This window comes from Rhinichthys klamathensis, unplaced genomic scaffold (genome assembly GCF_029890125.1).
Source record: "Rhinichthys klamathensis goyatoka isolate OS25496 unplaced genomic scaffold, OSU_Roscu_1.1 h1tg000040l_1, whole genome shotgun sequence".
NCBI classification, from domain to species: domain Eukaryota; kingdom Metazoa; phylum Chordata; class Actinopteri; order Cypriniformes; family Leuciscidae; genus Rhinichthys; species Rhinichthys klamathensis.
In genome coordinates, this window is record NW_026606587.1 from 4121813 (window position 1) to 4149764 (window position 27952).

The 27952-nt window shown below is 37.0% G+C and overlaps 2 protein-coding genes across 3 annotated transcripts; one reads left to right on the forward strand and one right to left on the reverse strand.

The window, feature by feature from the left end:
• Window positions 1-2204: 2204 nt before the first annotated feature.
• On the reverse strand, window positions 2205-18964 carry eif2d (eukaryotic translation initiation factor 2D). Its single transcript, XM_056246668.1, has 15 exons — window positions 18819-18964; window positions 17962-18152; window positions 17801-17884; window positions 17640-17730; window positions 13006-13113; window positions 8105-8361; window positions 7905-8022; window positions 7461-7506; window positions 7262-7368; window positions 6921-7076; window positions 6761-6850; window positions 5690-5785; window positions 4208-4328; window positions 2473-2647; window positions 2205-2381 (listed from the first exon to the last, which is right to left on the reverse strand). The coding sequence occupies exons 1-15, from the start codon at window positions 18872-18874 to the stop codon at window positions 2311-2313; spliced, it is 1767 nt and encodes a 588-aa protein (XP_056102643.1). The 5' UTR covers window positions 18875-18964; the 3' UTR covers window positions 2205-2310.
• Window positions 18965-19555: 591 nt separating this feature from the next.
• mapkapk2b (MAPK activated protein kinase 2b) lies at window positions 19556-27005 on the forward strand. Of its 2 annotated transcripts, XM_056246509.1 has the most exons (10): window positions 19556-19777; window positions 21438-21577; window positions 22125-22189; window positions 22284-22363; window positions 24226-24352; window positions 24429-24504; window positions 25755-25879; window positions 25971-26056; window positions 26233-26313; window positions 26693-27005. In XM_056246509.1, exons 1-10 carry the CDS (start codon window positions 19562-19564, stop codon window positions 26831-26833), a joined length of 1137 nt encoding a protein of 378 aa, XP_056102484.1. In that variant the 5' UTR covers window positions 19556-19561; the 3' UTR covers window positions 26834-27005. The 2 variants fall into 2 exon arrangements, with proteins under 2 accessions (XP_056102484.1, XP_056102485.1); XM_056246510.1 differs by lacking the exon at window positions 22284-22363 and having other exon boundaries at window positions 24226-24348.
• The last annotated feature ends 947 nt before the right edge of the window (window positions 27006-27952 follow it).

Consider the following 27952-nt stretch of genomic DNA (forward strand, 5'->3'; position numbering starts at 1 on the left):
CATGTTTGAACAACAATGTTTTCATTAGTAAGAAGTTTAACAAAAAACTCTAGATAGTGATATTGCAAATAAGCACATTGTACAGCACCTGAGCATATACCTAACCTCTGGTATATTTGTGTTTGTGTAGACGAAACATTGTGTTACCATCATCAACAGCTCTTTTTCTCTTTACGTTCTGTGATTAATCTTGTTTCTTACTGATTTCACAGGTAACAACTAACAACGGATCCAGGGAATGAAGAGGCTGCCGGCAACATTAGTGTGTTGACAGAATAACAAGGATCAACACAAACACAGTTTTACTCAAATAAATAACGATTAACTGAATGAAGTGCTTTCACAGTTCACATTGATTTGCTACTACACTTCATTTTATACCTACAGTGTATGCTTGTAGACCCAGATTCACATCATACATGTAATATGACACGTTGTCTATAATATTATCTTACATTTTTCTGTTTTGTCTTTCTGTCCCCTGATCAGACCTGATTGTGAATCTGAAAGAATTACTCTCTGTTCATGAGGACCTAATACAGATATGCTGCTCTTCTAAGATGGGGAATATATCAGAAATGATAAGATTTTTTTTAAGATTCGACTTTAACTAAAGATTAGATTTCTGTGAATGTTTTGAATGAAAGACTAAGTGGAGGAATTGCAAATACAAATTTTCAGTCAGTTTGCTCATATTAACCAAGGGTGCCAATATTTGTGGTATGTGTTCTCCTTTAATGAACACACCGTTTAATATTTTGATTCTTTAATCATAATATTCTAATCAATATTAATTCCAGCCTTTCTAATTAAATGTATTACAATGCATATGAATGAGCATTATGAAATGAATAAAACTTTGCATTATGAAAATATTTGCACTGTACTGGTGTCAATTTACATGTACAGACTGACTAAAGTATACACAAAAAATAATTAGGGTAGAGACCAAGAATCAACCCAATAAAAAGAGTCCAAACCTCACAGACGTCAAGATGAACACTGGTTAGCGTGAACACATCCCAGTCATTGGTTATATGTTATTAAAGACACCACAAAGTCATCTATATCCTGATTTATATCACCGAAAGTTTCCGTTGAACATCACATACTTAATGGGTAATTCAAAGACTTTTCAGTATATAAAATCAGCAGTCAGGAGAGTAGCAGAAGTACCATTTGAATACAGTGCATGAGTCTTAAAATGAGATATGAAGGAGATCGATATATGACTAAATGTTATATACAGTATCAAATAACACTGAAAAATCGAAATGAATAATTGTTGTTAAAAGCATTTTGAGTTAGTTCCACACAATATCAGGCCTTAAAATAGTCTCAGCGCAGGAGGAAAAAAGTCATTTTGAGAAAACCGCTTAATTTGTCCTTTGAAATCTACAGATGCAAACAGATAAAGTGTAATAAATTAAACACTTTGGCTGTTTTCTTTCCAATAGTCTAAAAAAACATTATGAGAAGACAGATAACCAAATCTCAAAATTTACCAGTGCATTAAAACAAACAGTGTTTTTGCTTTTAGTGTCTCATCTAATTCATATTAAGACGAGATAACAAAATATATATCTTTCACTGAGCTAAATAAGGTTAGGAAAGAGACTGATCTAGTCTGTATGTCACCGTTTCAGATTTTAAATCGAGATTATAAGCAGTACTGTATGTTTACCATGTTTTTAAATGAATACTCAATTACTTTAAATTACTCACAGACAGTAAACGCTGAATCTCTTGTATATGGTCACTCTTTTGGCGATAATTTTTACTTGATAATGTCCAGAGTGTTCGTATCTCATGTTTCTGAAGGTGGCACATAGAGTGGGCTCTAATTTCCAATGGGTTTTATTAGAATTAATAAATAACACTCCTACCTCAATTTTTTTTAAACCATTGTGTGCTTTAAAAATTTAAGTCAACAAGTTGACTTCTGGTCATCATTCCTTAAAGTTCAGCTACAACTCACTGCCTGAGACGGTGTATAATTTTCTTTGGCAATAGACCATTATAAAGATGACAATCAAGAGAGGGAGGTGTGGTTACTTCCATCTGTGCCATGCATATCAGTTTGGCAAACTAGTGCTTCAGGAACTGTCAAGCTCTGAATGAACCTGTGCATTACAGCTGTTATTGAACTGGGCTTTGAGGCAACATTATGCAGAGTATGAGATAATGATTAATTTAAGAGATCATTCAGAATGAAATCAGATGTGTTTTATTTCAGAGATGATGTTATGTTGACTAGTTATTTAAAATGTCACAGCAACATGTGGCTCTTCTGAGGAGATCTGTCATCTGTTATTTCTTCTTGCCTGGTTTGGGAGCTTTATCAAGACCTTGTACATATTTCCGTGGGATCTGATAACGATCTGTAATAAAAGGGAAAAATTGCACTCACACATAAGCAAAAGATTGCAAGTACAGATATAAGCTGTTATATTACACTGTACTATACTGTACCTAGCAGCAGTTTGCCAACATGTTGGACCTGGTTTCCCTGGATCTGCACCAGGACTTTGTTTTTGGCCCCAGGGGAATCCAGGAGGACACAGCTGGCCTGAACCTGATGTTGCAGAGAGTCTGCTACCACAGCTGGGTCTAAACCAAACGCCTCCAGATTCTTAATTACTGTAACCTTAATAAATGGGAGAATGAGTGACACAACTGTATTTTACATTAGACACAAAATACTGTCTGTTTTAGAGTTGTCCAAAAGTACGGACCTCGGTACTGAAATTGTCAGTACTCAGCGCTGTTGAGCGCAAAAGTAAACACCTCTGATTGACCATTGTGTTCATGCACTCATCGGATATGTCTGTGATTGGCTACAATGATCAACACACGGGGGCGTTTTAGAGCACACGGAAGTGTTTGAAAGGTCCGATAGACACCTGCTTTCAAACGCTCCCGTCTGTATCTGTGCAAGCGCTCGGTGAAGAGCATCATTGATGTATATTTACAACATGTTTTTGAAGCGCTGATCATTGTAGACAATCACAGACATATCCGATGAGTACAATGGGCAATCAGAGGTGTTTTACGATTCCGCCCAATAGCGCTCAGTGTCACATTTTTAAAATTTTAGTATCGACTTGGTACCGAATTCGGTACTTTTTGACAACTCTAGTCTGTTTCTAATAATATTGAAAATAAAAAGGGCTGTTTCCAGTAGCCACAAGATGTATTTTCACATTTAAAAAAGTGTGACAGTCATTACATTTCTCTTAAGGACAAAAAGTAGGACTGTCAATAGATTACATTTTTAAAATTGCGATTAATAGCACCCTTTTGCGAGATTAATTGCACACTTATGACATGAAGCATACACCATTTATCTTGTTTAATACGTTCATTTTGTAAACCTTCAGATTGAAGTGTGATTCTAACAAAAAAATATTTTCTGTAGCTTTTTTAAAGGTCATTCCAAAAAAGAACACTTGGAGACACCAAATGATATAAGGAGTCCATATAATTCATAAAGTTATGCACACCAAGCACATGAAAAAATAAAAACATTACAGAAAAAAACTTTTCAGAATTCATAGTGTATAGTATGTGTACAGTGCAACAGCAAAGAGCTTATTTACATTTTAGACAAGTCAAGTTGCTATACTGAACAGGACCACTTTTTTCGCATCAATATAACACACTTTATCCAGCTGAGAAACGTAGTTTGCGCATCATCAGGTCATACAGCGGTGGAATGTTTTGACCTTCTGTTCAGTCTGTATTTCACACAGCGCGATGTGTGAGGCTTGTGCACTCCAGAAACAATGACAGAATATGACAGAGCTTGTGTTTTAAAGCAAAACACACTGGAATGAATAGTTCACTGAAAACGCGAGTCTCTATTCTCTCTGTCATCTCTGATGTAACCAGCCTGGTTTTCTTTACATTAGTACATTAGTTGCCGGACTGATTGTTTGAATAAATTAGCTTATTGGATCATTGGTCTGAAACTTTCCCAGAGTTTAGCAGCCTGAAATGATCTGATTGCAAAACACCTTGACACCAGTTGGTTGAACTGGCTGAGAAAAGTTAGTTCTGAGAAAAACTTGCCCAGAATTTGCTTGAAGATCATTTGAGATACAATATTATGTTGTGTAATAAATCATAACCATAGATATGTGGCTTAAGCATCCAAATACTTTTTGGGGCAACTATTTATAGCCAAGTTCTTATAATGGCTTCATACCTTCTTGTTGGAACCCCTGGAGGCTACAGTAATGTCTATGGACTCCATCTGTCCTTTCTTAACCACAGGAGGCTGACCTGGAAACAGCACCTCATGGCACGCCTGCATTCTGATGAGAGTCCTGCAGGATTCATATGGTCATTCAGCGAAATTCGGCAATTCACATATTGCATTACAAAACGTTTTCAGCAGCCTTTGACAGGAATGTTGTTTGCAAATCGCCTTTCTGAATGCGCTTATTAGCAGGCTGTACAGCTAATGTGGCTAATGTTACCATTGTCTCTGACTGTATTCACAGAAACCAGAGCTATGACATTAGTTTTATTTTTAAGTAAAAAGTTGTGTTTATGAATTATACAGATGGTGAGCATTTTCGGGTTAGAAACCCTCCCAACTATCATTAACATATGGTTTAGAAAGGAAGGAACTACAGGGCTCAACATTAACGCTTTTCCGGGACAAGTGTATTTTATGAAGGGGCAAGTGAAAGATAATTTTACTTACCCGACCAGATTATAGCCTTATTAAAACTTTAGTGACAAAAAATAACTTGGGGAAGCATCGAAACGCGATAATGATTCTGATGATTCTGAAAAGCCTGTGCATTTCCCAAATAGACTAAACAGGCTTTACTCCCTTCAAACATATATTGTCACTGTTTCCATCACTGGAACTTCCAGAACACACACAAGATGCCTGTGTTCAAATGTTTCGACTTTAATCTCGAAACGTTTCGACTTTAATCTCGAAACGTTTCGACTTTAATCTCGAAACGTTTCGACTTTAATCTCGAAACGTTTCGACTTTAATCTCGAAACGTTTCGACTTTAATCTCGAAACGTTTCGACTTTAATCTCGAAACGTTTCGACTTTAATCTCGAAACGTTTCGACTTTAATCTCGAAACGTTTCGACTTTAATCTCGAAACGTTTCGACTTTAATCTCGAAACGTTTCGACTTTAATCTCGAAACGTTTCGACTTTAATCTCGAAACGTTTCGACTTTAATCTCGAAACGTTTCGACTTTAATCTCGAAACGTTTCGACTTTAATCTCGAAACGTTTCGACTTTAATCTCGAAACGTTTCGACTTTAATCTCGAAACGTTTCGACTTTAATCTCGAAACGTTTCGACTTTAATCTCGAAACGTTTCGACTTTAATCTCGAAACGTTTCGACTTTAATCTCGAAACGTTTCGACTTTAATCTCGAAACGTTTCGACTTTAATCTCGAAACGTTTCGACTTTAATCTCGAAACGTTTCGACTTTAATCTCGAAACGTTTCGACTTTAATCTCGAAACGTTTCGACTTTAATCTCGAAACGTTTCGACTTTAATCTCGAAACGTTTCGACTTTAATCTCGAAATGCTAGATTTTTTTTTTTTTACGTTGCGGTTCAAGGCTTCCGTAGAAAATGATGTGCTTCTTGAGAAAAAAAGAAGAAGTAAAAAAACAATTTGATATATGTTATGCTTTTTTACCTGCTAAAGAGGTCATCCCATTTCAGCGTCTCCACTTCATGGTACTCAGACTTCTCCAGCAAACAGTCACAAAGTGTTGGGTTAATGTTAACATAACTGATGAACAAGAGAAGAGAGGAAGTCACTTTAATCCAAACCTTGTGAAATCTGCACTAGTACAGTACTTGAACCATGCAGTAGTTTGCATAGATCCATAAAGACTACTGTTCAAAGGTTTGGGGTGAGTAAGATTACCGTTACACAGTATTTTTGAACAAATAAATGCAGCCTTGGTGAGCATAACTGTGCGTTCACACCGTCGCCGCCGAGAGCATCAAAGTCAGTCATTCATTTTCAATGTCGAGCTCCGGCGAGGGCTGCGTGTCTTGGACGATGTGGGTGTCGAGGAGAGTTGAAGTCAGGCCAACTTTATGGTAATTAGCTATGACGCGGTTGGGCGGCAACCAATTGGAATGTATTCCTCCGCTTGAGAGGATTGCAGAGAACGCAGTCCTGTAAACTTTGGTTCCGACCACATTAGTTCCCATGCAAAATGGAGGAGATGTTGATCCTGTGAATTTGATAAGAAGGCGAGCAACACTATTTATAGGCAACATTTTCGTGTTAGAATGCTTGTTTTTCAGCGGGAATGCAAATTAGACTAGCACTTAACCATGAACACAAAAGCCACACCACACAAATGGCTTTTAATTGGTTAATTTCGTTAGCAAACATGTCACTATAATTGTTAAGTTCTTTCCATCGATCAATTTCTTATTTTCACATTCAAAAGATTTCATGAGGTTAACTTATACCCTACTTGTGGTCAGTCAGCACAAATAACGATCAACATGCTTGTTCACTTTGTGGCCCCTTTAAATAAAGTTTAAAAAAAGACCAAGCATTCGATCTACGTCATAGCGTCCACAAATCTTTCTACAGCGTTGTTGGCAGGGCGGCGAGAGCAAATTTTGACGCTCTCGCCGGCGGCGGTGTGAACGCACAGTAATCTCCGGTCAAAAAAAAAAAACTAACAGGAACTTATGAACAATAGTGTACATTTGACTTAGAAGAAAAAGTACATAAGCTCACTTTTTGTTGGTTTCATGGATGAGTTCATTTTTCTTTACATAATCCGTGATGACATTTCTTACTTCACTAGCCTTTAGAGGCGTCCCCTTTCTGAAACACAAAGTCACATGCTCAAAACCTCAGCACTACCACTAACAAACTTAAAAAAAAACTTGTTAACCTTTTCCTGGCGTCCTGAAAAAGAGGCTCCAGGCGCGCAGTGACCCCATATAGTTGTGTGATTTCAGGGGTCTGGTATGGGACCTCACAAGCCCCGCCCCCCTCCACAGACTCTTTCTCCGGCCCACAGTCCTTTGGTGTCCTGAAAGAACACACCCTGAAAAAAGTAGAGCAAGTTGTTCAAGAGAACAACCACTTCCCTCAAAACCAAGAACACTTGCTGGACATCAACAAACAAAACATCAACAAATATTTTATATTTTTTTAGATAATGCGTTTTGACTTAAAATAATTTTTACGTTTATGAACAAGATATTAATAGTAAATGGTTTGACTGCATACTCAGGGTTCCTCCAGTCAACTTCCACAATGCTCTCCACACCTTTACTCAGCTCCTTCACCTGAACCAGACTGTGATCTCTCTGCATGCACAATAGAAACTTAGACAGCTGGAAAAGAAGAGAGAAAAGTTGTGATCTACTAAAGCAAAGATATGGCTACACTGAATCTACTAAAACCTCCCAATCTGTGAATGGTGTACCTTTTTGTAACTTGATTTCCTGATATCTAGTTGCTTTCCTCTAGGACTATGGGGACAAAAAAAAAAAAAAATATCACATTTCAAACTTGACCAAGCTACAATAACACAATGTATCCAGGATCATTTTTAATGTGTCAGAAACACCCCAAACAATTTGACCAAATTAAATCAGAAATGTAGCTTTTTTTAGTGCAAATCAGCCTTAAAATAAAATATAAATAACAAAAATTAAATATAAAAATAAGTTATACAAATATAAATGTTTCAAGTAATTGTTAAAAAATGATTGATGAAAAATGATGAACATCTCTGATGTCTCACAGTGTTTGAATGAGTTACAAATTAAAAAAATGATAATAGACCAGGATTTGCCATAAAGTAAAAGGTTGAGCTTAGGAAATAAAGGTAAATACATCAGAAGATTAACAACAGAGGATAAATTACCAGCAGGACACCATGTGCTTGCTCAGGAAGGTGCTGGTCAGTAATGGGAGGTCAGACTTTTTGACTTTAGTCTTGAGTGCATGGAGAAAACATTGCAGCAATAACTCATCCATCTGCTCTGTAATAAAATGGACATGAACGTCAAGATACAATAAACACATACAAAATGGATACATGACAAGAAGTCAAAGACATTTCACCCTGTGGAGATCTAGAATCCTCTTCTCCATCAGTGTCTTCTCCCTCTTTATCCTCATCCAGTTGTTCATCCTTCAACACCTCGTGCTCATCCAGCCTCAGCTCCTGCATGCTCCGACAGGATGTTTCCACTGCAGCTGGTTTAGAGCTGTCCCTCTCCTCTTTCTCCTCGCATTCCTCTCCATCTGTTTCTCCCTCCTCCGGTGCTGGACAGTTTGTGACCGGTATAACCGGAGGATGCGTCTTATCACCAAACGCCCTGCAGAGAATTTGAGGAAGAAGTCTGTAGAAAGTTGATCTGATGCATAATTGATGTTATATCAACTAAAAATGTAAACTATATTATCGCTCAGTGATTAGGGCTGGGTTGAAAATATCGGGTTTTTTTTCAATTTTGATTGATACTCCTTTTGATGAACTGAATTTTTTTTGGTCTATGCTATTTTCAGTTGATGCATGAACAAAACTTCACCAAACATTATTTGTAACCTCCTATTCAACAAATAATGTTTTGTGCTTTGTTACTTTTGATATAAAACAAAGGTTAAACTTTTTTTTTTCCGATGGTCCACTTTAGACTACTAACTATAAGCACCTTTGCAACTACATGTCAACTAATTGTGATTAGAGTATTAGTAGACTGGGTTACTTGCTCAAATAAGTACTGAGTAATATTAATTAACTACATGTACTTACTATAGAGTTACGGTTAGGGTTTGTTACTTGTAATTATGCATACTTTACTGTTGTTACTATAGTAAGTGCAAGTAGTAAAGTGTAACTACACCCCCTTAAAATAAAGCGTTACCGTAGATTGTGGTGCACTAATAGATTAGGGTTAGGTGTTAGGGTTTGGGTTAATAGAATAAGTTGACATGTACTTAAAGTTACTTATAGTCAGTAGAATGTCTGTTTGGGAGCATCACAAAGTGTTACCGAAACAAATTCTTCTCATCAGCCTTCATTTTTTGTCAATTTAATAACAAAATTCAAACAATAAATACAGTTTTGGCAGTCTTTAATGTGGAGTGACAGATCGCTGTGGCGCCTCATGGAGTGCATGTGAACTGATCAACTCTTCCTCTTTACTACTAGTTACAGCACCAAATAAACATGAATGAGCATCAGAAGGTATGTTGAAAGATAAAGTACAACTTACCGAAATGTATCATGTAATGTAACTGATATATAGCCAAATGAATATATCAGAGAACGGAATTAAAATCGAGAACGGAATCGAGAACGGAATTAAAATGAAATCGAGAACGGAATTACAACGAAAGCTTGTAAATCAAAATCAAATTGTAAAACATGGATACATAAAACAAATATTAAAATTTGGATGTAGTACATCCTACTTTACACACATACATACAGTATACTCACATAAAGCAATATAAAGCAAATATCGTCTGCGTGATTGTTTATATCATTGCAAAATATAAACTATATTATCACAGTTGTATCCACATACATACATACAGAACGTATACTTACATAAAACGATATACACTATATAGCAAATCTCAGCTGCCTGCCTTTTTATTTTATTGAAAAATGTAAAATATATTATTAGGAAAACACTGAAATGAAAATTCTGGGCTGGAACCGAAACTTCTGGATGCTCTTGGCCGAAAACCTAAACCGAAAAACCAAAATGCTTTTTAAAAAGAATTTATTTCTTACTTCAAATTAGCTTATTTTTGTATAATTGCATTATTATCAGATTTTTTTAATGAAATTCAATCATTTTAATGATGCTGAATTAAAAAAATACAAGACAAATTTTATATATATATATATAGGGGTGTAACGGTTCACAAAATTCACGGTTTGGTTCGATACGATACAGTGGTGTCACGGTTCGGATACGTTTTCGATACAGCAAAAAGAAAGAAATGCCAGAGAATTTTACTTGTTTTAAAAATATATATATATTTATTAAAACTAACATCATAAAGTATGATATTTTTTTACTTTGAACAATGATGGAGCTATACTTGACCCATCTTCTGGGGTGTCTTCTTAGCAGCATATAAAACAAAAAAAGCTCCTTATAAATTTTTTTTTAAAAAGAAATGTAATATTGTAGTAGTTATAAACAAATACAAAGAAAAGAACAATTTTGTTTTTATATGGAACTCAGTGTGCTTTTAGTCAATGTTTAAGTTTTTCTTTTTCTCAGAAAGATGAGAGTGTCCACTAAATGCTGCAGGGATCATTTCTAAAACTAACGTTAGTCCATTCATAGCACAATGTTTCTCCTGGTTTCCACGTCAGCGCTGTTCGATCTAATAGAGATCTACGATTAATAATGGCGAAATTTGAATGCTTCTCACTAGATCTCGCAGCGATGTTATTACTTCAGTGGCGAATTCAAATGCTCAAATGCTTTCTTTACTGGATCTCTTAGCGCTGTGTAGTAACAGTGTCACTTGATCAAGAACGGCTCACGCTGCACTAACAATCGATCAAATACACTAATTACAAGCATAGATAAATACAGTATAACAAAGTTTCAAATAAAGTAAGGTCTAACTGTAGAGTAACTGTAGGTACAGACATGCAATTATTAGGCCTAAATGTAAAATGACACTAGTGTACACTGTATAAATTAAATATAGATCAATCTTTGTTAAAGCTGTGTTTTGTTTTTTGTTTAACATTAATGACTTAGCAACAAGTATTTATATGCTGCTTTCACTTTAAGACCAAATGCACGGATCCAATATGATATAAATCACATTTCTTTCTCAACGTTCACTTAAGACATAACCGACGAGAATACTTGCCGAGACTGGTATTTTGACATCATTTTGTGCCTATGTGTCCATTCCAGTGTATGGAGATGCAAAAGAGGAATCAACTCGCTGTTTGCGCGCTATCTGAAATGCGTCTCTCTGTGCGCACTGATAACAGTGCACGAATAACGAACTGATGGTGAAACTTAGCAATTAATCCGCAAAACACATGCGTGACGAACCGTGGGGCCTGGTCCGTACGGATCAAGGCTCAACTACGATCCGTTTAACCCCTAGCATAGAGCGAAATATTGAGCTGAGCGTCACACCACGCAGTGATAACAGCGAGAGTGAAATCTGAGTGGTGGGGAGGAGCGGCATATATATTTTCACATTTCTAAAAACCAAAAATGCCATTTTCGGCCGATAATTTCGGTGCATCTTTATATATTATTAGGGATGCACCGATCCACATTTTTTCACTTCCGATCCGATCCCGATACCTGAATTTGGATATCGGCCGATACCGATACTTTTCCGATACCAGAGCTGTGTTTGCTTTAATATTATTATTATCATTATTGTTGATTTTATATGATGCTGAAATAAACTCCTCTCTACAGGCAAGTATGATATGTACGTATGTATGCATGTATGTCAATATATATATATATATATATATATATATATATTAAACAATAGATAAACAAAAGATAGAAAATTAAACAAAGATACACATTATACAGGCCTACACAGTGCTTTAATTTCAGGAAGGTCTACTAACATTATTTAGGTATGGTCTAAAAATAATTATAATAAAGTAATCAAAAGTAAAATAGCACTGCAAAGTTTATCATAGATAGATTTATGCCTATTAAAGCTAAAGTTATTCATTCAAGAGCTGTGAGTGATTTTCTCTTTGCCTTTTGTTGTTTGATTCTCAGTAATGGAGCAATCGTCAGCATGTTTATTAGACTGCTTCCCCTTTAAGAACGAGTGCACCATATTTTCTCCCAACTATTTCCATAACTACGTCCATTTTAGACAAACTGTTTAAGTGAATCTCCAAGCCGGTCATTTTGACATTTTTGTGTAGGCTACATTTGATCGTTTAGACGTGCATATGAAGCCCAAAGTATAATGTGCTTGTCTCGTTGCGGTCTGTTTCGGAGCGCGCGACGCGGGAACAGCTTCTCTTGCGCAGATTTTTGTGCTTTTAATAGCTTTTTTTATTATTAAAAGCGTCCCGCAATTTAGCAACAGTAGAGACTGCATTTTACAACAATCACCGATCATGCTGATGGGCTGTCGTGTTGTGCGCGCTGAGGCACCGCGTGAGAGATCTCTCTCTTTCTCTTCTGGACTGCGAATAGCAAACATGCATCACAGACAAATGGTTTAATTAATACGGCTTTGCAAACATTGCATTTTGCTGTCTTGCTCTGCTGTGGTGTTTCCAGTGTGAAGTATTTCCACCATAGGAGTTCCACACAGCGAACATGTTGGCAGCTCAATGCTATCCTGCTAGCTGGCTGCAAACTGCGGAATGGATTTCCTGAGGGGGGGTCTCTGTGTCTCATTGAGCCGCACCTCCGTTCAGGATATCCATTCCACAGTTTGCAGCCAGCTAGCAGACTAGCCGGCGGGCCGCGGGAATCACTTTTGGAGTTGTTTCAGCAGACTACGTTAAAGCGCAGACATGGCTCATGGATATCGGATATCTCCGCAGGTTGGATCGGGAAAATCCGATACGTGAATTACGCTGGTATCGGTCCCGATACCGATACTGGATCGGATCGGCCCCATCCCTATATATTATCATGCATCTCTTTGCATTAAGTTGGATAAATAAGTATGTCCAACTTTATCCGCAAACATACAGTATATTCACACAAGGCGAATAGGCGATATATAATGCTTAGCAGATCTCTAATGCTTGATTGTTTGTATTGTCGCAAAACGCCAACTATGTTGCTATATGTGACTACTAGGCATGAATATATTAAGGTAAAACATTAAATGTCATGATTTTCTGTAAAGCTGTTTTGAGACGATGTGTACTGTGAACAGTGCTATACAAATAAATTTGACTTGACAAAGTGGTCGGAAATGGAAGTCTAAATGACCGTAAAGACAAAATAATGCTGTAATGCAAAGCTCACCACAGCTGGTCCAAGTATGCGTGTAAAATATTCACTCCTTTCCCCTTCATTCCACTGCTCCTCATCTTAGCACTCGATACAGCTGCTGTCCCAATAGCCACTGGTGACCTTTAACACCAAAAAGCCACAAAATAACCATGTTTTCATGCATGTTACCGGTAAGTGAACATTATTTACAAGCATTTTTAATAATGAAGGCTCCACATCTCAACATCATTCAAATTGCTACAGACGCTGCTGATGCTGATGAGTTTTGCCAAATCCAATTTATAATCGCTATATCACAAAGTTGCAAATCTTTATCCAGTTGTGGTATCTTCCACATGATTCAAAATTTTAAGTCCAATATGAATCATCTGTTAGGCCCTGTTTACACCTGGTATTGTATGGGATGAATATAGTATCAAAATGATTAGCACGTGCAAGCACAAATATCAATGAACTTGATTAATGTTGCAGACATGTTTTACTATCCACAACCAAATGCCTTTCAACTTGCATGTGCAAAATTCAAAATTGAATGAATGTTGCAATTTGTACAAATACACACATTTTTGTGAATACAAATGTTTTCTTTTGTATTAGTGTATCATAATTTGCGCATGCAACAAAGAGGATGTGCATGTGTGGATCAGGTGACGCGCGTGCATTCATTGACATCTTTTCTGAGTCAATCTCATTTTATTCATTTGGATTTTGAGACTTTCTTTTTGCGGTTTTTAAGCATTTCACAACCCACACACAAACAACTACAAATGAATAGGCCTGGTGCTAGTTATTAATGTGTGCACAACTACCCATCTATTTGACAAATTCACAAATGTGCGTCACTACATTTAGACTAATACAATACAACTTGTGTGTGCAAAATCCAGAATCACATGAATGTGCAGCATTTTGTACAAATAGACACATAGTAACAAACAAGTAAGATGTGCAATTGTGGATGAGGTGACACGCGTGCATTCATTGACTCGTTTCTGTGTCGATCCTATTTGATTCATTTGGATTTTGAGACTCATTTCGCCGGTTTAGCCTTGCACGATCCACACACACTGTCTGAGAAAACCTGCTACCACTAGATGGCAGTATTCTGCTAAAACAGACAACGGCAGCGTAATCGAGCGAACTTCCCCATTTACGCTTATTGGGTCTCATTCATGAAACACGAGCAGAACGAATTTGTGTGTAAATCGTGTGTAAAGTGGTTCTGGCGTAAATTTTCGGATTCATTAAAATGTTCGTATTTTCCAAATGTTAGTTGGCACACAAGAAATCTACACCTGCTCCCAGCCACGCGTAAATAGTGCGCTTAACACCCGAACGTTTTTCTCATTAAAAAGGCTGCATTTTAATTCACCTTAATCGGGTACATATTTGCACAGCATTTTGAAAAAATATTATATATAGTAATTACATACGGTTTTTCTTATTATGAGAGCCAGTAATAGCATCTGCGATGGTGGTCCTTCTCCAGTTTGAATATATTTTTCCGAAGTGAACTAATTCGTTTTTTGCTCTCAAGCTTAATGTCGAACCATTTTCTTCTCACTTCTGGGAATGTTCGATTAACAGAATGAAACTCCATTAACTGCATCTGTAATATGCTGCCAAGCTTCCTTTTTTTTAGGACCCGATACGCCACTATGTACGCTTGAAAATAAAATGTGGCGTTTTGAATGAACTACTGATAATACAACTTCAATTTCTGCATCTGAGAATTTTTTTTTTTCATTCGCATTCATGTCATAATATGATGCCCATATACAGGTCCTTCTAAAAAAATTAGCATATTGTGATAAAGTTAATTATTTTCCATAATGTAATGATAAAAATTTAACTTTCATATATTTTAGATTCATTGCACACCAACTGAAATATTTCAGGTCTTTTATTGTTTTAATACTGATGATTTTGGCATACAGCTCATGAAAACCCAAAATTCCTATCTCAAAAAATTAGCATATCATGAAAAGGGTCTCTAAACAAGCTATTAACCTAATCATCTGAATCAACTAATTAACTCTAAACAACTGCAAAAAATTCCTGAGGCTTTTAAAAACTCCCAGCCTGTTTCATTACTCCCAGTCTGTCTCAAAACCGTAATCATGGGTAAGACTGCCGACCTGACTGCTGTCCAGAAGGCCATCATTGACACCCTCTAGCAAGAGGGTAAGACACAGAAAGAAATTTCTGAACAAATAGGCTGTTCCCAGAGTGCTGTATCAAGGCACCTCAGTGGGAAGTCTGTGGGAAGGAAAAAGTGTGGCAAAAAACGCTGCACAACGAGAAGAGGTGACCGGACCCTGAGGAAGATTGTGGAGAAGGACCAGGAGAAGGATTCCAGACCTTGGGGGACCTGCGGAAGCAGTGGACTGAGTCTGGAGTAGAAACATCCAGAGCCACCGTGCACAGGCGTGTGCAGGAAATGGGCTACAGGTGCCGCATTCCTCAGGTCAAGCCACTTTTGAACCAGAAACAGCGGCAGAAGCGCCTGACCTGGGCTACAGAGAAGCAGCACTGGACTGTTGCTCAGTTTTGCATGTCATTCGGAAATCAAGGTGCCAGAGTCTGGAGGAAGACTGGGGAGAAGGAAATGCCAAAATGCCTGAAGTCCAGTGTCAAGTACCCACAGTCAGTGATGGTCTGCGGTGCCATGTCAGCTGCTGGTGTTGGTCCACTGTGTTTTATCAAGGGCAGGGTCAATGCAGCTAGCTATCAGGAGATTTTGGAGCACTTCATGCTTCCATCTGCTGAAAAGCTTTATGGAGATGAAGATTTCATTTTTCAGCACGACCTGGCACCTGCTCACAGTGCCAAAGCCACTGGTAAATGGTTTACTGACCATGGTATTACTGTGCTCAATTGGCCTGCCAGCTCTCCTGACCTGAACCCCATAGAGAATCTGTGGGATATTGTGAAGAGAAAGTTGAGAGACGCAAGACCCAACACTCTGGATGAGCTTAAGGCCGCTATCGAAGCATCCTGGGCCTCCATAACACCTCAGCAGTGCCACAGGCTGATTGCCTCCATGCCACGCCGCATTGAAGCAGTCATTTCTGCAAAAGGATTCCCGACCAAGTATTGACTATTAAGTGCATAAACTGAACATAATTATTTGAAGGTTGACTTTTTTTTTTTGTATTAAAAACACTTTTAGTGGTCGGATGAAATATGGTAATTTTTTGAGACAGGAATTTTGGGTTTTCATGAGCTGTATGCCAAAATCATCAGTATTAAAACAATAAAAGACCTGAAATATTTCAGTTGGTGTGCAATGAATCTAAAATATATGAAAGTTTAATTTTTATCATTACATTATGGAAAATAATGAACTTTATCACAATATGCTAATTTTTTGAGAAGGACCTGTATAGTTGTCAGTCGGATTTAATGGGCGGGATTTATGGTAATTGAGAATGAACGTGCACGCGCATCCCATTTACGACTGATTGGAATTCATTAACACACACACACATTTCACTATCACATCTGACGTTTACGAAGTATTTGTGAATCAGGAGAAGAGTTGTCGGGAAGGTCTCTTTACGCGCAAATCACTCGCATATTTACTCGTATATTTACGAATGTTTCATGAATGAGACCCAATGTGAGTGATATTGAAGCACCAAATTTAGTACACAATGTAGGCCTACCTTATTAATAAAGTATACTTTGTATAGGCAAACAGATTAAATCAGATTATGAACAACACCCATAGAAAACCAATATAAAATGCTTAACGTGCAATATAGTGAGTTGCATGTTCATTAAGGTGTAGCTAGGCTACTGAGTTTTAATATCATCGTCTTACTGCATTGACGTTAAGCTTTTGCTTTATAATAATAGGCTCTATGGGAGGAAAAATATATAGCCTACAGACAAGAGACTATATAACGTGACGCGCAAGGTTTCACGTTAATGGCATTTTCCTTCCTGAGCCATATTCATCCCATACAACGCGTAAACAGCATGGGAAGCCAGACGGGATTTAAACTTTGAACTCAGCGTTCAGCGTGGTCTTACAGCTATTAGAGCAGTAACAAAAGCTGAAGCTCTCTGTATGTTTTTGGTATGCAAGTCTCTGGGCGCGTTCATATGTAAATTAAGAGAACTTATTTTGACCATTAGATTGAAAGATCTGAGAAAAAACTTCGACTCGGCGCAGTAATATCATCTCTCGTGAAAAGTCCGCTCCCTCTCCTCCTCCCTCTCATTTCAACGGCAGCGGACTTTTCACGAGAGATGATATTACTGCGCCGAGTCGAAGTGCTCCCAAGCACTTGCTATGGTATTCTGCCATACAATATAGTTATCCATTTTACACGCTTAGAAAAGCGCAACGTTTTATTTTGTGTCACCGTCCTAGGTCGAGTTACACTACTCGTGTAACTGTATTTAAATAGGGAAAACGTGGAGGTGTTTGGTCGCTTCTCTTCTGGGCACGTATTGAATGAACAGGGCTGAGATAAGATCTAACAAAGTTTTGCTGCAAGACAGCGATTTAGTGCACGCACTGAGACGAGAGAGGTATGTATCAACTCGTCTTAGTTAAGGGAATAACATAGTTTAATATGAAAAACCAGTAGAGTATCCCTTTAAGAGTGAAATGTGGTGGGCACGGGCACCGTTACCTGTTCATCACTAGAGTGACCGCACAGCAATCGCCTTGATCTACCTCAGGAAGGCCACTAGCGGATACCACTACACCAGGCAACATGAGATCTGCAGGAGAGAAATCAGTCACATGTGTTCTCTGGGATACACAGATGCAAACTAGCAAACAGGTGCTGACCTGCTCCACCAGATAACTTCTGCAGAACTGGCGGCCACGTGGCGAATGCTGGTACCATGGTGGGGCATCTCCACAGTGTGTACACTGAGAACAACAGGCTAAAATGAGCAGACACTTCATCAGCATTCTCAACAAAGACTGATGGTGACCTGCAGACTCACCTGTTGGGAACACCTGTTTCTCCAGCTGAAAGAATATGGGATTTTTATGGAGGACGTACAAAGTGACTGCATCTCCTTTATGTGCGTAAATCTTCACAATATTCAGCTCTTCTTTATTTGGGATGAGCTCATTTAGTTCCTCCACTGACAGAGAAGGGAAAGCAGCAGCAATATCTGCTCTCAGCTTCCTCCTGTATGGGCAGAAAGGACCACAATGATAAGGCATACAAAAATAAAAAAATGCAGTAAGGAAAAAAGATTCTAAGATTCTGAATAATCAGAGGGAAGTGCATTTAACATCTTGAAATTTACATAATTATCTAAAAATCATGTGAGAAATACTGCTTATAATTGTTATTGACCTTTTCTTAAGTTGACTCTTTTTAACAACTAACAACACAAATTTATCTTGAGTATAAAAACTTTCAATATTCCTATGTATTAACAGATATTTCAAAAGGGAAAACAATCACAGGGTTTTACCAAAATATTATGATGATATTATATTATATTATGAAAGTAAACAATGCAGTATCAAGAGTGACAACAATTATAATAGGGTATGAAATAACTCAGAAACATAATATCTCAGTAAGGCACTTAATGTAAAGATACAGTAGATGATCATGAATAAGTAACAAAATAAAATAATATATATATATACTAAATATACAGTTTTTTACAACCATGCCACATAAGCCACACATTGTTCAATATTAAATCTGACATTGATTCCTAAAAAGCAATAAAAGAGTTCAATGAAACTGAATTTGTCTACACAGTTGATGACAGATTTACTAAGCAAGAGTATTTCTTTCAACTTATCTTTAAAAATGTAACGTTAACTGTTTGAATACCTGTCAGATCCCTTGATAACGGTGTTTGATTTCACACGAAACGCTTTTGCAAACATCTCGGTATTCTAAAGAAGTATTTGCAAGAAGCCCCTTAAAATCACCTAACGATCAACACTTCTCTATTTCCACATATTATAAAAGCTTTTTTATTATTCGACTAATCATCTCCTGTGCTAGGAGCACAGTGAGCACTGAGCAGCATGCGCGTGCAGCGCTGAAACATGTCCGACTGGAAATTATCGGTGTATGTTAAAGTGGCCTCCAGACCAGTGACTTCTGAAAGTAATATCATTCAAGCTTTTAACTGATTGTTGGTATATTTTTGAAAGAAAATACAAACGCAATGTGATTTGTATATTTTGATTATGTTTTTTTTTTGTAAAATAAATAAATAAAAATAATAATCACCATAACTTTTTTCCAAACCTCGATCCGTAAATTGCGAGTTATCTCTCAATTCGGACTTTTTAACTTTTCTAATATTTAATTCTGAGGGGAAAAGTCAGAATCGCGGGAAATAAACCCGCATATTAGAGAAAAAAAGTCATAACTGTGAGATAAAAATTTAATTAATTTATTTATTGTTTGTTTGTTGTTGATTTAGAGATGTCTGTGTCTGCGTTAACTCCTTCCATTCAGTTAAAGATATTCAAACCAGCACTGTTAATTGGATCCTTTTAAAATCCTTTAAGCTGCTAAAGTCTTCACTGCTGCACAGACGGAACACAGTCTACTCTACCACTATGTATAATACAGAAAATAAAAATGTGCTTTCCAGTGAGCTGCAAGAGGGTCAGCATCAGATTGACACTGTGCCTGCACTGAAATCCACACTGAAGATAAAGAAGAAAGTAATAACTGAGGAGTATAAGCTTGCAGGACAAGTGCTCGGGATAGGCATCAATGGCAAGGTCTGGGAAATTTTCCAGAAGAAAAACGGCAAACACTATGCCTTAAAGGTAGCTATCTATTTTGTTCATGTACATATATAGCCTATATATACTGTATATATTGACAGCTTCATACCTAAACTAATACATAAAGCAAATGATGTGAAAAGGGTGAATATTCTTCAGTGTCAATAATGTTTGTTAAAGTCTTGGTTGTTAGCCTACTGTATTATGATTGATAAGACCTTATTCACAGTTCATTAAATTAATTTCTCTCCTGTTATCTCGTACTGTACATGGTCCTATTGAGTCCAAGTCAGCCTAAATATTGAAGTGTTTAACGGCTATGTTTCTACAAGGCTTTTGGTAAAGGGGACTTGGTATTCCTAAAAAAAAAAAAAAAAACATTTCCACACTATAAAAACTAAAGGTACCTCAGATATCTTATTGTGTACTCAAGGAACTTTGAATATTTCAGGTGCCTCAAAACATTTTCCATTAGTTACTGGAGGAGCTATTAACAGTCTTTCCAGTTCTCCCAAACGCATGGGATCCATTAAGCTCGACTTTGTAAGTGCCTCAGAAAAATGCCAAGACATTCTCCAGCGGCTCTGCCAGTGTGGTAATTTGAGGAACCCCATATATTATCTTTTTATTTTTTACCCAGATGAAATCTTACACTCTTAAAAATAAAGGCATTTTTTTCCACAACAATGCCATAGAAGAACCATTTTGGCATCCTCAAAAAAAAAAAACTTTCTTAAAAGAACCATCATTTTCTTTGTGTACAGAACATTTTTAATAATCTATAGAACCTTTTTATACTATAAAGAACCTATTGCGCAATGGAAAGCTTCCATTTAGGTTCTTCATGGAACCATGATGCCACTAGAGAACCTTTAGTTTTAAGAGTGTGTTTATACCTGGTATTAAGGTGTTTTGGTTGATCGGATCATAACGCTAAATACTGGTGTAAACAGGGTCTAAAAGATTTTGAGCATGTCAATTTTCGACCATCTCCAGAGATAGTGGAATATGCATTGTGAATACTGTATGGTGTAAATGCTCCTGTGGTCGAATGTGTACAAACAGTCACAAGACTCTCCGCCTACTTGTCTAATCCGTTTTGAGAAGCATGCTAGCCAGACGGGTTTGAAACTTTGTCGCCTGAAGACCCAAGTTTGGTTTGAAGACAAAAATCGTACCAAGCGAAAGCTGCTGCTCTCCGTATGTTTTTCCGCTGATTTTGTCCATTAGATGGAAAGATCTGAAAAAACAATACCCATAAATTTACACACCCATAGACCCTCCCCTCGAAAACATCAGGACAGAAGCGGTTGAAAGTGGACAAAAGAGAAGGATTAAAATACCAGGAGTAAAATACCTCGTCTACTTGTCATCCGATCGACCAAAACACATCTTAATACCAGGAGTAAACAGGGCATTTATACAGGGCAGTAAATACAGAGGGTACATATTGAGAGAATAAAGAATCATTTGGGCTGAGTAACATTCATTGCTGAAAGTATAAGTTTATCTACAGACAGAATTCTACTGACTCTCTGAGGTTGAGATATCAGGACAAACTGCAGGCCCTCCAATTTACCTACAGTAATAGTGGGTCAAGGATGCTCCAATAAAATCATTGGAGGCAAATGAGCAAAAACAATTCCATAAGTAATTTAGACTGTGAAGACGGCTGTTCTTGATGCTCTTCGCTCACTTTCAGATATTGCGGGACACCCCTAAGGCTCGACAGGAAGTGGAGCTTCACTGCAGGGCATCAAGCTGCCCTCATATCGTTGGAACTGAAGATGTCTTTGAGAATTACTACCAAGGCAAAAAGTGTTTGCTTCTCGTCATGGAGTGGTAGGGCTTTAACACACTTAAATCAAATTGTTATAAATAGTATATTGGTATTCTAACAGGCCAGATGAAATTGCCTTCAGAAAGTATTTTTTTCGAAGAGATTTTAAGATTTCTTTTGTTTTTCTTCTTTTTTCTCAACAAATTTTTTTTTAAGAATTGGACACTAATTGTTATTAGTGTGACTGTAATATTGTTTTTAATTTTAATTTTATTTGTCCAATTTTAATGCAAGTCTATAACATAAAGATGAAGGAGTCATAATTAACAGTTATCTCAAATTGTTGTAATACCAATATACTATTTATAATAAACCAGGTTAAAGTATTATAAGAAAGTATTTTCTTTCAAAGAGCCTTATATTTTTTTTTTGCAAACAATTTGCAAGAAAAATACTGAAAATATATAATTAGACATTAATTATTATTGTCACTATGAGATATTGTATTTCATTTTTTAGCCTGACGTATATAATATTTTAGGTCTATAACAAAAAAAGTGAGATTAATGAATCATGATACTGCATTCCCACTATGTGTTCCTTAAACAGTATGGAGGGGGGAGAACTCTTTCGCCACATTCAGGAACGTGGTGATCAAGCTTTCACTGAAAGAGGTACAGATCAAACACATATGCACATTCAACTAAACACATCCCAGTTATTAATTTTCTTTTTCTTTTTCCCCCTTTCACTCCACACAATGAGTAGAAGCCTCAGAAATAATGAGAAGCATAGGGGAAGCTGTCGAGTTTCTGCATGGTATTAACATTGCTCACAGAGACCTCAAGGTGAGCTATTAGCCATTATTATGCACCAGTACACTGCATTATATTATATTATATTATATTATACACTCACCTAAAGGATTATTAGGAACGTCCTGTTCAATTTCTCATTAATACAATTATCTAATCAACCAATCACATGGCAGTTGCTTCAATGCATTTAGGGGTGTGGTCCTGGTCAAGACAATCTCCTGAACTCCAAACTGAATGTCAGAATGCGAAAGAAAGGTGATTTAAGCAAATTTGAGCGTGGCATGGTTGTTGGTGCCAGACGGGCCGGTCTGATATTTCACAATCTGCTCAGTTACTGGGATTTTCACATACACAACCATTTCTAGGGTTTACAAAGAATGGTGTGAAAAGAGAAAAACATCCAGTATGCGGCAGTCCTGTGGGCGAAAATGCCAGAGGAGAGGAGTCAGAGGAGAATGGGCCGACTGATTCAAGCTGATAGAAGAGCAACTTTGACTGAAATAACCACTTGTTACAACCGAGGTATGCAGCAAAGCATTTGTGAAGCCACAACACGCACAACCTTGAGGCGGATGGGCTACAACAGCAGAAGACCCCACCGGGTACCACTCATCTCCACTACAGATAGGAAAAAGAGGCTACAATTTGCAAGAGCTCACCAAAATTGGACAGTTGAAGACTGGAAAAATGTTGCCTGGTCTGATGAGTCTCGATTTCTGTTGAGACATTCAGATGGTAGAGTCAGAATTTGGCGTAAACAGAATGAGAACATGGATCCATCATGCCTTGTTACCACTGTGCAGGCTGCTGGTGGTGGTGTAATGGTGTGGGGGATGTTTTCTTGGCACACTTTAGGCCCCTTAGTGCCAATTGGGCATCGTTTAAATGCCAAGGCCTACCTGAGCATTGTTTCTGACCATATCCATCCCTTTATGGCCACCATGTACCCATCCTCTGATGGCTACTTCCAGCAGGATAATGCACCATGTCACAAAGCTCGAATCATTTCAAATTGGTTTCTTGAACACGTAGAATTAAGGCAGTTCTGAAGGCGAAAGGGGGTTCAAACACAGTATTAGTATGTTGTTCCTAATAATCCTTTAGGTGAGTGTACATTACTGTTCAAAAGTTATTACAGTTTTTGCTGTGTTTTAGGTCGTTTGATCAAGACAGTTTTTATATCTGGTTTACCAAAGTTATTCTTTGAATTTAAAACTAAACCTTTTTGATAAATGACAGAAAGACGACACATAAACATTGCTGAATGGCTAGTGTTTAAACTCTGGCTGAGGTTCACCATGTTGAAGTATAACATATTAAGGTATAACTTTATTATACCCACTTTGTAAAATTGCTTGTATTCCTGTGGACATTTGGCCCTAACACATAGGATGTTATGTACAGTAATTGTTGGATCCTGCAGTGGATTCAAATTGAAAATGTAATCAGTTAGATTTCTTTGTCGTTAATTGGACATGGCAATTTAATCACTGCAATAAACCTTGCAAATAATGTAACTAAAGATACAATTTTACAACCGATTTATGGAAGAACAGTCATTCTGCAATCTTATACTTGCTCACTGCTGTAAGCCAAGAGGAAACTCAACATGATCATATAAAAGTGGAACAGTATTTGAGACCATTTAAAAACCCTCCTGAAGATTTCCCCATTTATTACTTGTTGAGTTCTATAGTGTTAAATTATCAAAGAAGAAATTAGAAATTGTGTGAGAAATTAGTTTCTTGGTTTTAGAACCTAATATAGGCTACGTATATTAAAAGTTAACGATGTAGGGCTTACAGTTACAACACACATCATAAAGCTAAATTTCAACACATATAAACAAATATATTTTTATATTTAATTTTCAATCATCTCCTAATTGGCAGCCAGAGAATTTACTATACACATCAAAACGGCCGGATGCCCAGCTCAAGCTTACAGACTTCGGATTCGCCAAAGAGACCACGTCCAACAACTGCTTGACCACCCCGTGCTATACACCTTATTATGTGGGTAAGCAGACAAGTCCGTTTTGAGTTTCATTTGGTATCATTATACAATGAAATTAAAGTGAATCCTTCTCTTTCAGCCCCAGAGGTGCTTGGTCCAGAGAAATATGATAAGTCATGTGACATGTGGTCATTAGGAGTCATCATGTACATCCTGTGAGTGGTAACATTCCGATGGCTATAAAATATCACATCGGTTCTATTATTACAACCATCTGAAGATTTTTACCATGGTAATGGATTTGACAATGTTAATGTATTTGGTCTTGGTTGAATAGATCTGGGGTGCGTTTCCCGAAAGCATCGTTAGCCAACTATGGTCGCAAGTTCCGTCGTTATCAGCATAGTTCAACCAGTCGGTGTTTCCTGAAACCATCGTTTCATTAATTCGATCTCAAACAGTTTAATTAAAATAAGTTATTACTCCACCACGTGCGTGACATCATAAACCTTGCGACATTGAACACCACTTCGCGACATATGGTTTTCGGGAAACAGTTGTGACTAGCTAGTTGATTTCTTCAACAATGCATCGTACTATGGTAGTTAAGCAGCGAGTTATGTCGTTGTACGGGAAACGCACCCCAGCTACGCTGCCGATGTTGATTATTGCTGTTGTTGTAGAGCAAGTACGGCAAGTTGCTATTAATGCCAATACATATGCTGATACGCTGCTGTGAGTATGTAATACATACTTCTGCTGCACAAATAGCATATACATAAATTACCCACAGCAGATCTATCTAAACAGGTGGAGCTGGGGAAGGTGGAGGGTTTCGGCAGCAAACTGCTTTAGTGAATGCTAACCAGCCATTTAAATGTTGTAAGCAGCAAGCTCATTGGCTGCAAATACAACATAAACCATAGCTTGTGGCAAGTAGGTAATGCTGTGAACCTCATCAGTTTGCATTAAGAACCCATCAGCCTTCATCATCTAGATTTTCAGGACAGAAGTCATTGCTTCATGAAACATGGTGCAGGCTGAGAGGTCCTTAACTCAATTTGCTAGGAATCACATCATTTTCTACAAGGCACAACTGATTGGTTCCTGTTGCATTAGCAGCCAATGAGTTGCAGTGCACTTACAGCTCCACCTGTGTAGATCAGCTATGGGTAATTCATGTACACAGCAGCATGTTTAACATTCTCACAGAAGCGTGTATGTGGATGTATTGGCAGTAGCAAGTCCTGTAATATCTCTGCAGGAGCAGCAATAACAGTAGCAGCGTAGCAGATCTAGACCCAACATTTTAACATGGTCATATCCATTACCATGCCAAACACTCTGCGAGCTGTCATGACAGAACATGGTTCTTTTATTTGGCATTGCTGCGAAAACCAACATTTGGGGACCTTTATTTCTTAGTTACTGCTCTTTAATCCACAACCATTACGTACGCTCTTAGGTTGTGTGGATATCCACCATTCTACTCAAACCATGGCTTAAAACTCTCACCGGGAATGAGAAAACGGATACGGAATGGCCAGTATGAATTTCCAAACAATGAATGGTCACAGGTGTCAGAGGAAGGTAATTTTATAATACGTATTATGCTGCATTTTGTTCAACATCACAAACATACACTACATTATGCGATAAGACATTTTCCTTCATTCTGTAGCAAAGCAGCTAATTTGCCAACTGCTGAAAACAGATCCTACAGAGAGAATGACCATCACAGAATTCATGAACCATTCTTGGATCAATGTGAGCATTAGCATTTGATTTTTAATCTGCAAAGATCTTGCAGATCAGGTTTTTTTTGCATGCTGATTGATAAATGATAAATTATGCTCTTATATAGTTATTTCTACATTTAAAGTTTAGTAAGAATATTTAATTTGTGCGTCTCTCTCTTTCTCTCTCTCTCGGGATCTATGCAGAAGTCAATGAAGGTTCCTCCGACACATCTGCACACGAGTCGGGTTCTTATGGAAGAGAGTGATGTCTGGGATAAAGTCAAGGTCTGTTTTCTGTATTCAAATATGAAAAAAGTTCAAAAGTTTGGGATTAGTAGAGCATCAGCAAGGATGCTTTAAATTGGTTGAAATTGACAGTAAAGAAATTTATAATTTTGCAAAAGATTTTTTTTAAATAAATGCTGTTCCTTTGAGTCCTGAAAAATATATATAATTTAAATTATAATGTTTCACAATATTACTGTTTTTACTGTATTCTATATTAAATACTGTAAATACTGATCATAAGAGAATTCTTAACATCTCTTAAATCATTACACAATCTTACCAACCCCAAACTATTGAACTCTAAAGAGCATCAGAATCAATGATCATACTTTTCTGTAAGTAATTTTAGTAACTATTGTGTTGTGTAAATGCACAGGAAGAGATGACTAACGCCTTAGCAACAATAAGAGTGGACTACGAACAAATAAAGATCAAAGCGATCGAGGACTCGTCCAATCCTCTTCTTCTGAAGAGAAGAAAGAAAATGGCAGCTACAATGAACGAAGCAGGACTGTGACAAACAAATACACAAGTGGACACATGCGTAGGTCTTGAACAGTTACAATCTGAAAGTCACTTTATAACAATGAGGGGAAAAAATTGACCCTTTAATTTATTCTCCATTTATCATTCAATGTTATAGCCTGCAGTTATAGCCTGAATAATATCTGTGTTAATGTCTGGAAGGATGTTTGAGGTGTTGCAGTAGTTCTGATGATTATTTTATGTATATTGTATGTGTATTATATGTGTTTTCAGTCAGATTCTCTCTAAGTTTTGGTTCTTGGAACCCTTTTGATGCCTTTTGTGCACACACGAGTTTGGGATCGGTAAGATTTAAGTTTATGCTCACCAAGGCAAAATAAAATACGTAATAGTGTGAAATATCATTAATTTAAAATAGTTGTTTTCTATTTTAATTTATTCTAAAATTTAATTTGTTCCTATGATGGCAAAAACACAGTCTTCTTTCACATGATCATTTAGAAATGCTGATTTGGTGCTCAAGAAACATTTATTATTATTATATTTTTTAAGGTTGAAAAAAGTTGAAAAACTGTGACACAAATATATAATATAATAGAAATTTGGGTTACACTTTATTTTAAGGTGTACGTGTTACAGTGAAATTATACATTTAAGTACTTAGTAATTAACTACATGTATAGGGTTAGGATTCGGATTTGGTTGGGTTTAGGATTAACTGCATGTAGTTATGCATAATTTATAGTTATTATAGTAACTACATGTAAAACAATTAACAAGGACACTGCAAAATAAAGTGTTCCCGAAATTTCCAAAGAACAGCATTTATTTGAAAAAGAAATATGTTGTATCAATATAAAAGCCTTTACTGTCACATTTGATCAAATTAATGTTGCTGAAAAAAGTAATTTTTCTTAAGGACTCTTACTGACTAACTTTTGAAGTGTACTGTACAATCACTGTATTGGTTTATTTCATTTTTGCAGTAAGTGAGCATTTCCTTTTACACTGTAGCTGTAGCAAGTCAATTAAGGTTTTTTTTTTTTTTTTGGTTGAATGTTGTTTGAAAATAGTATCCAGTTTATCATTCACTTTTTTTTAACCAAGCATTAATGTTTGTTCTGTAATGCTTGCTGTGTTTGATACGCTG

Bases quoted from the DNA above. Each gene is read 5' to 3' on its own strand.
- eif2d (XM_056246668.1), bottom strand. From the start codon at position 18,874: ATGTTTGCAAAAGCGTTTCGTGTGAAATCAAACACCGTTATCAAGGGA. The intron at 6,851-6,920 runs GTTAACAAGTTT...TTTGTGTTTCAG, and splicing joins TTTCAGGACGCCAGGAAAAG to AAAGGGGACGCCTCTAAAGG. The intron at 2,648-4,207 runs GTATGAAGCCAT...CCATTTATTAAG, and splicing joins CCAGGGGTTCCAACAAGAAG to GTTACAGTAATTAAGAATCT.
- mapkapk2b (XM_056246509.1), top strand. From the start codon at position 19,562: ATGTATAATACAGAAAATAAAAATGTGCTTTCCAGTGAGCTGCAAGAG. The intron at 24,505-25,754 runs GTGAGTGGTAAC...GTACGCTCTTAG, and splicing joins GGAGTCATCATGTACATCCT to GTTGTGTGGATATCCACCAT. The intron at 26,057-26,232 runs GTGAGCATTAGC...GGATCTATGCAG, and splicing joins TGAACCATTCTTGGATCAAT to AAGTCAATGAAGGTTCCTCC.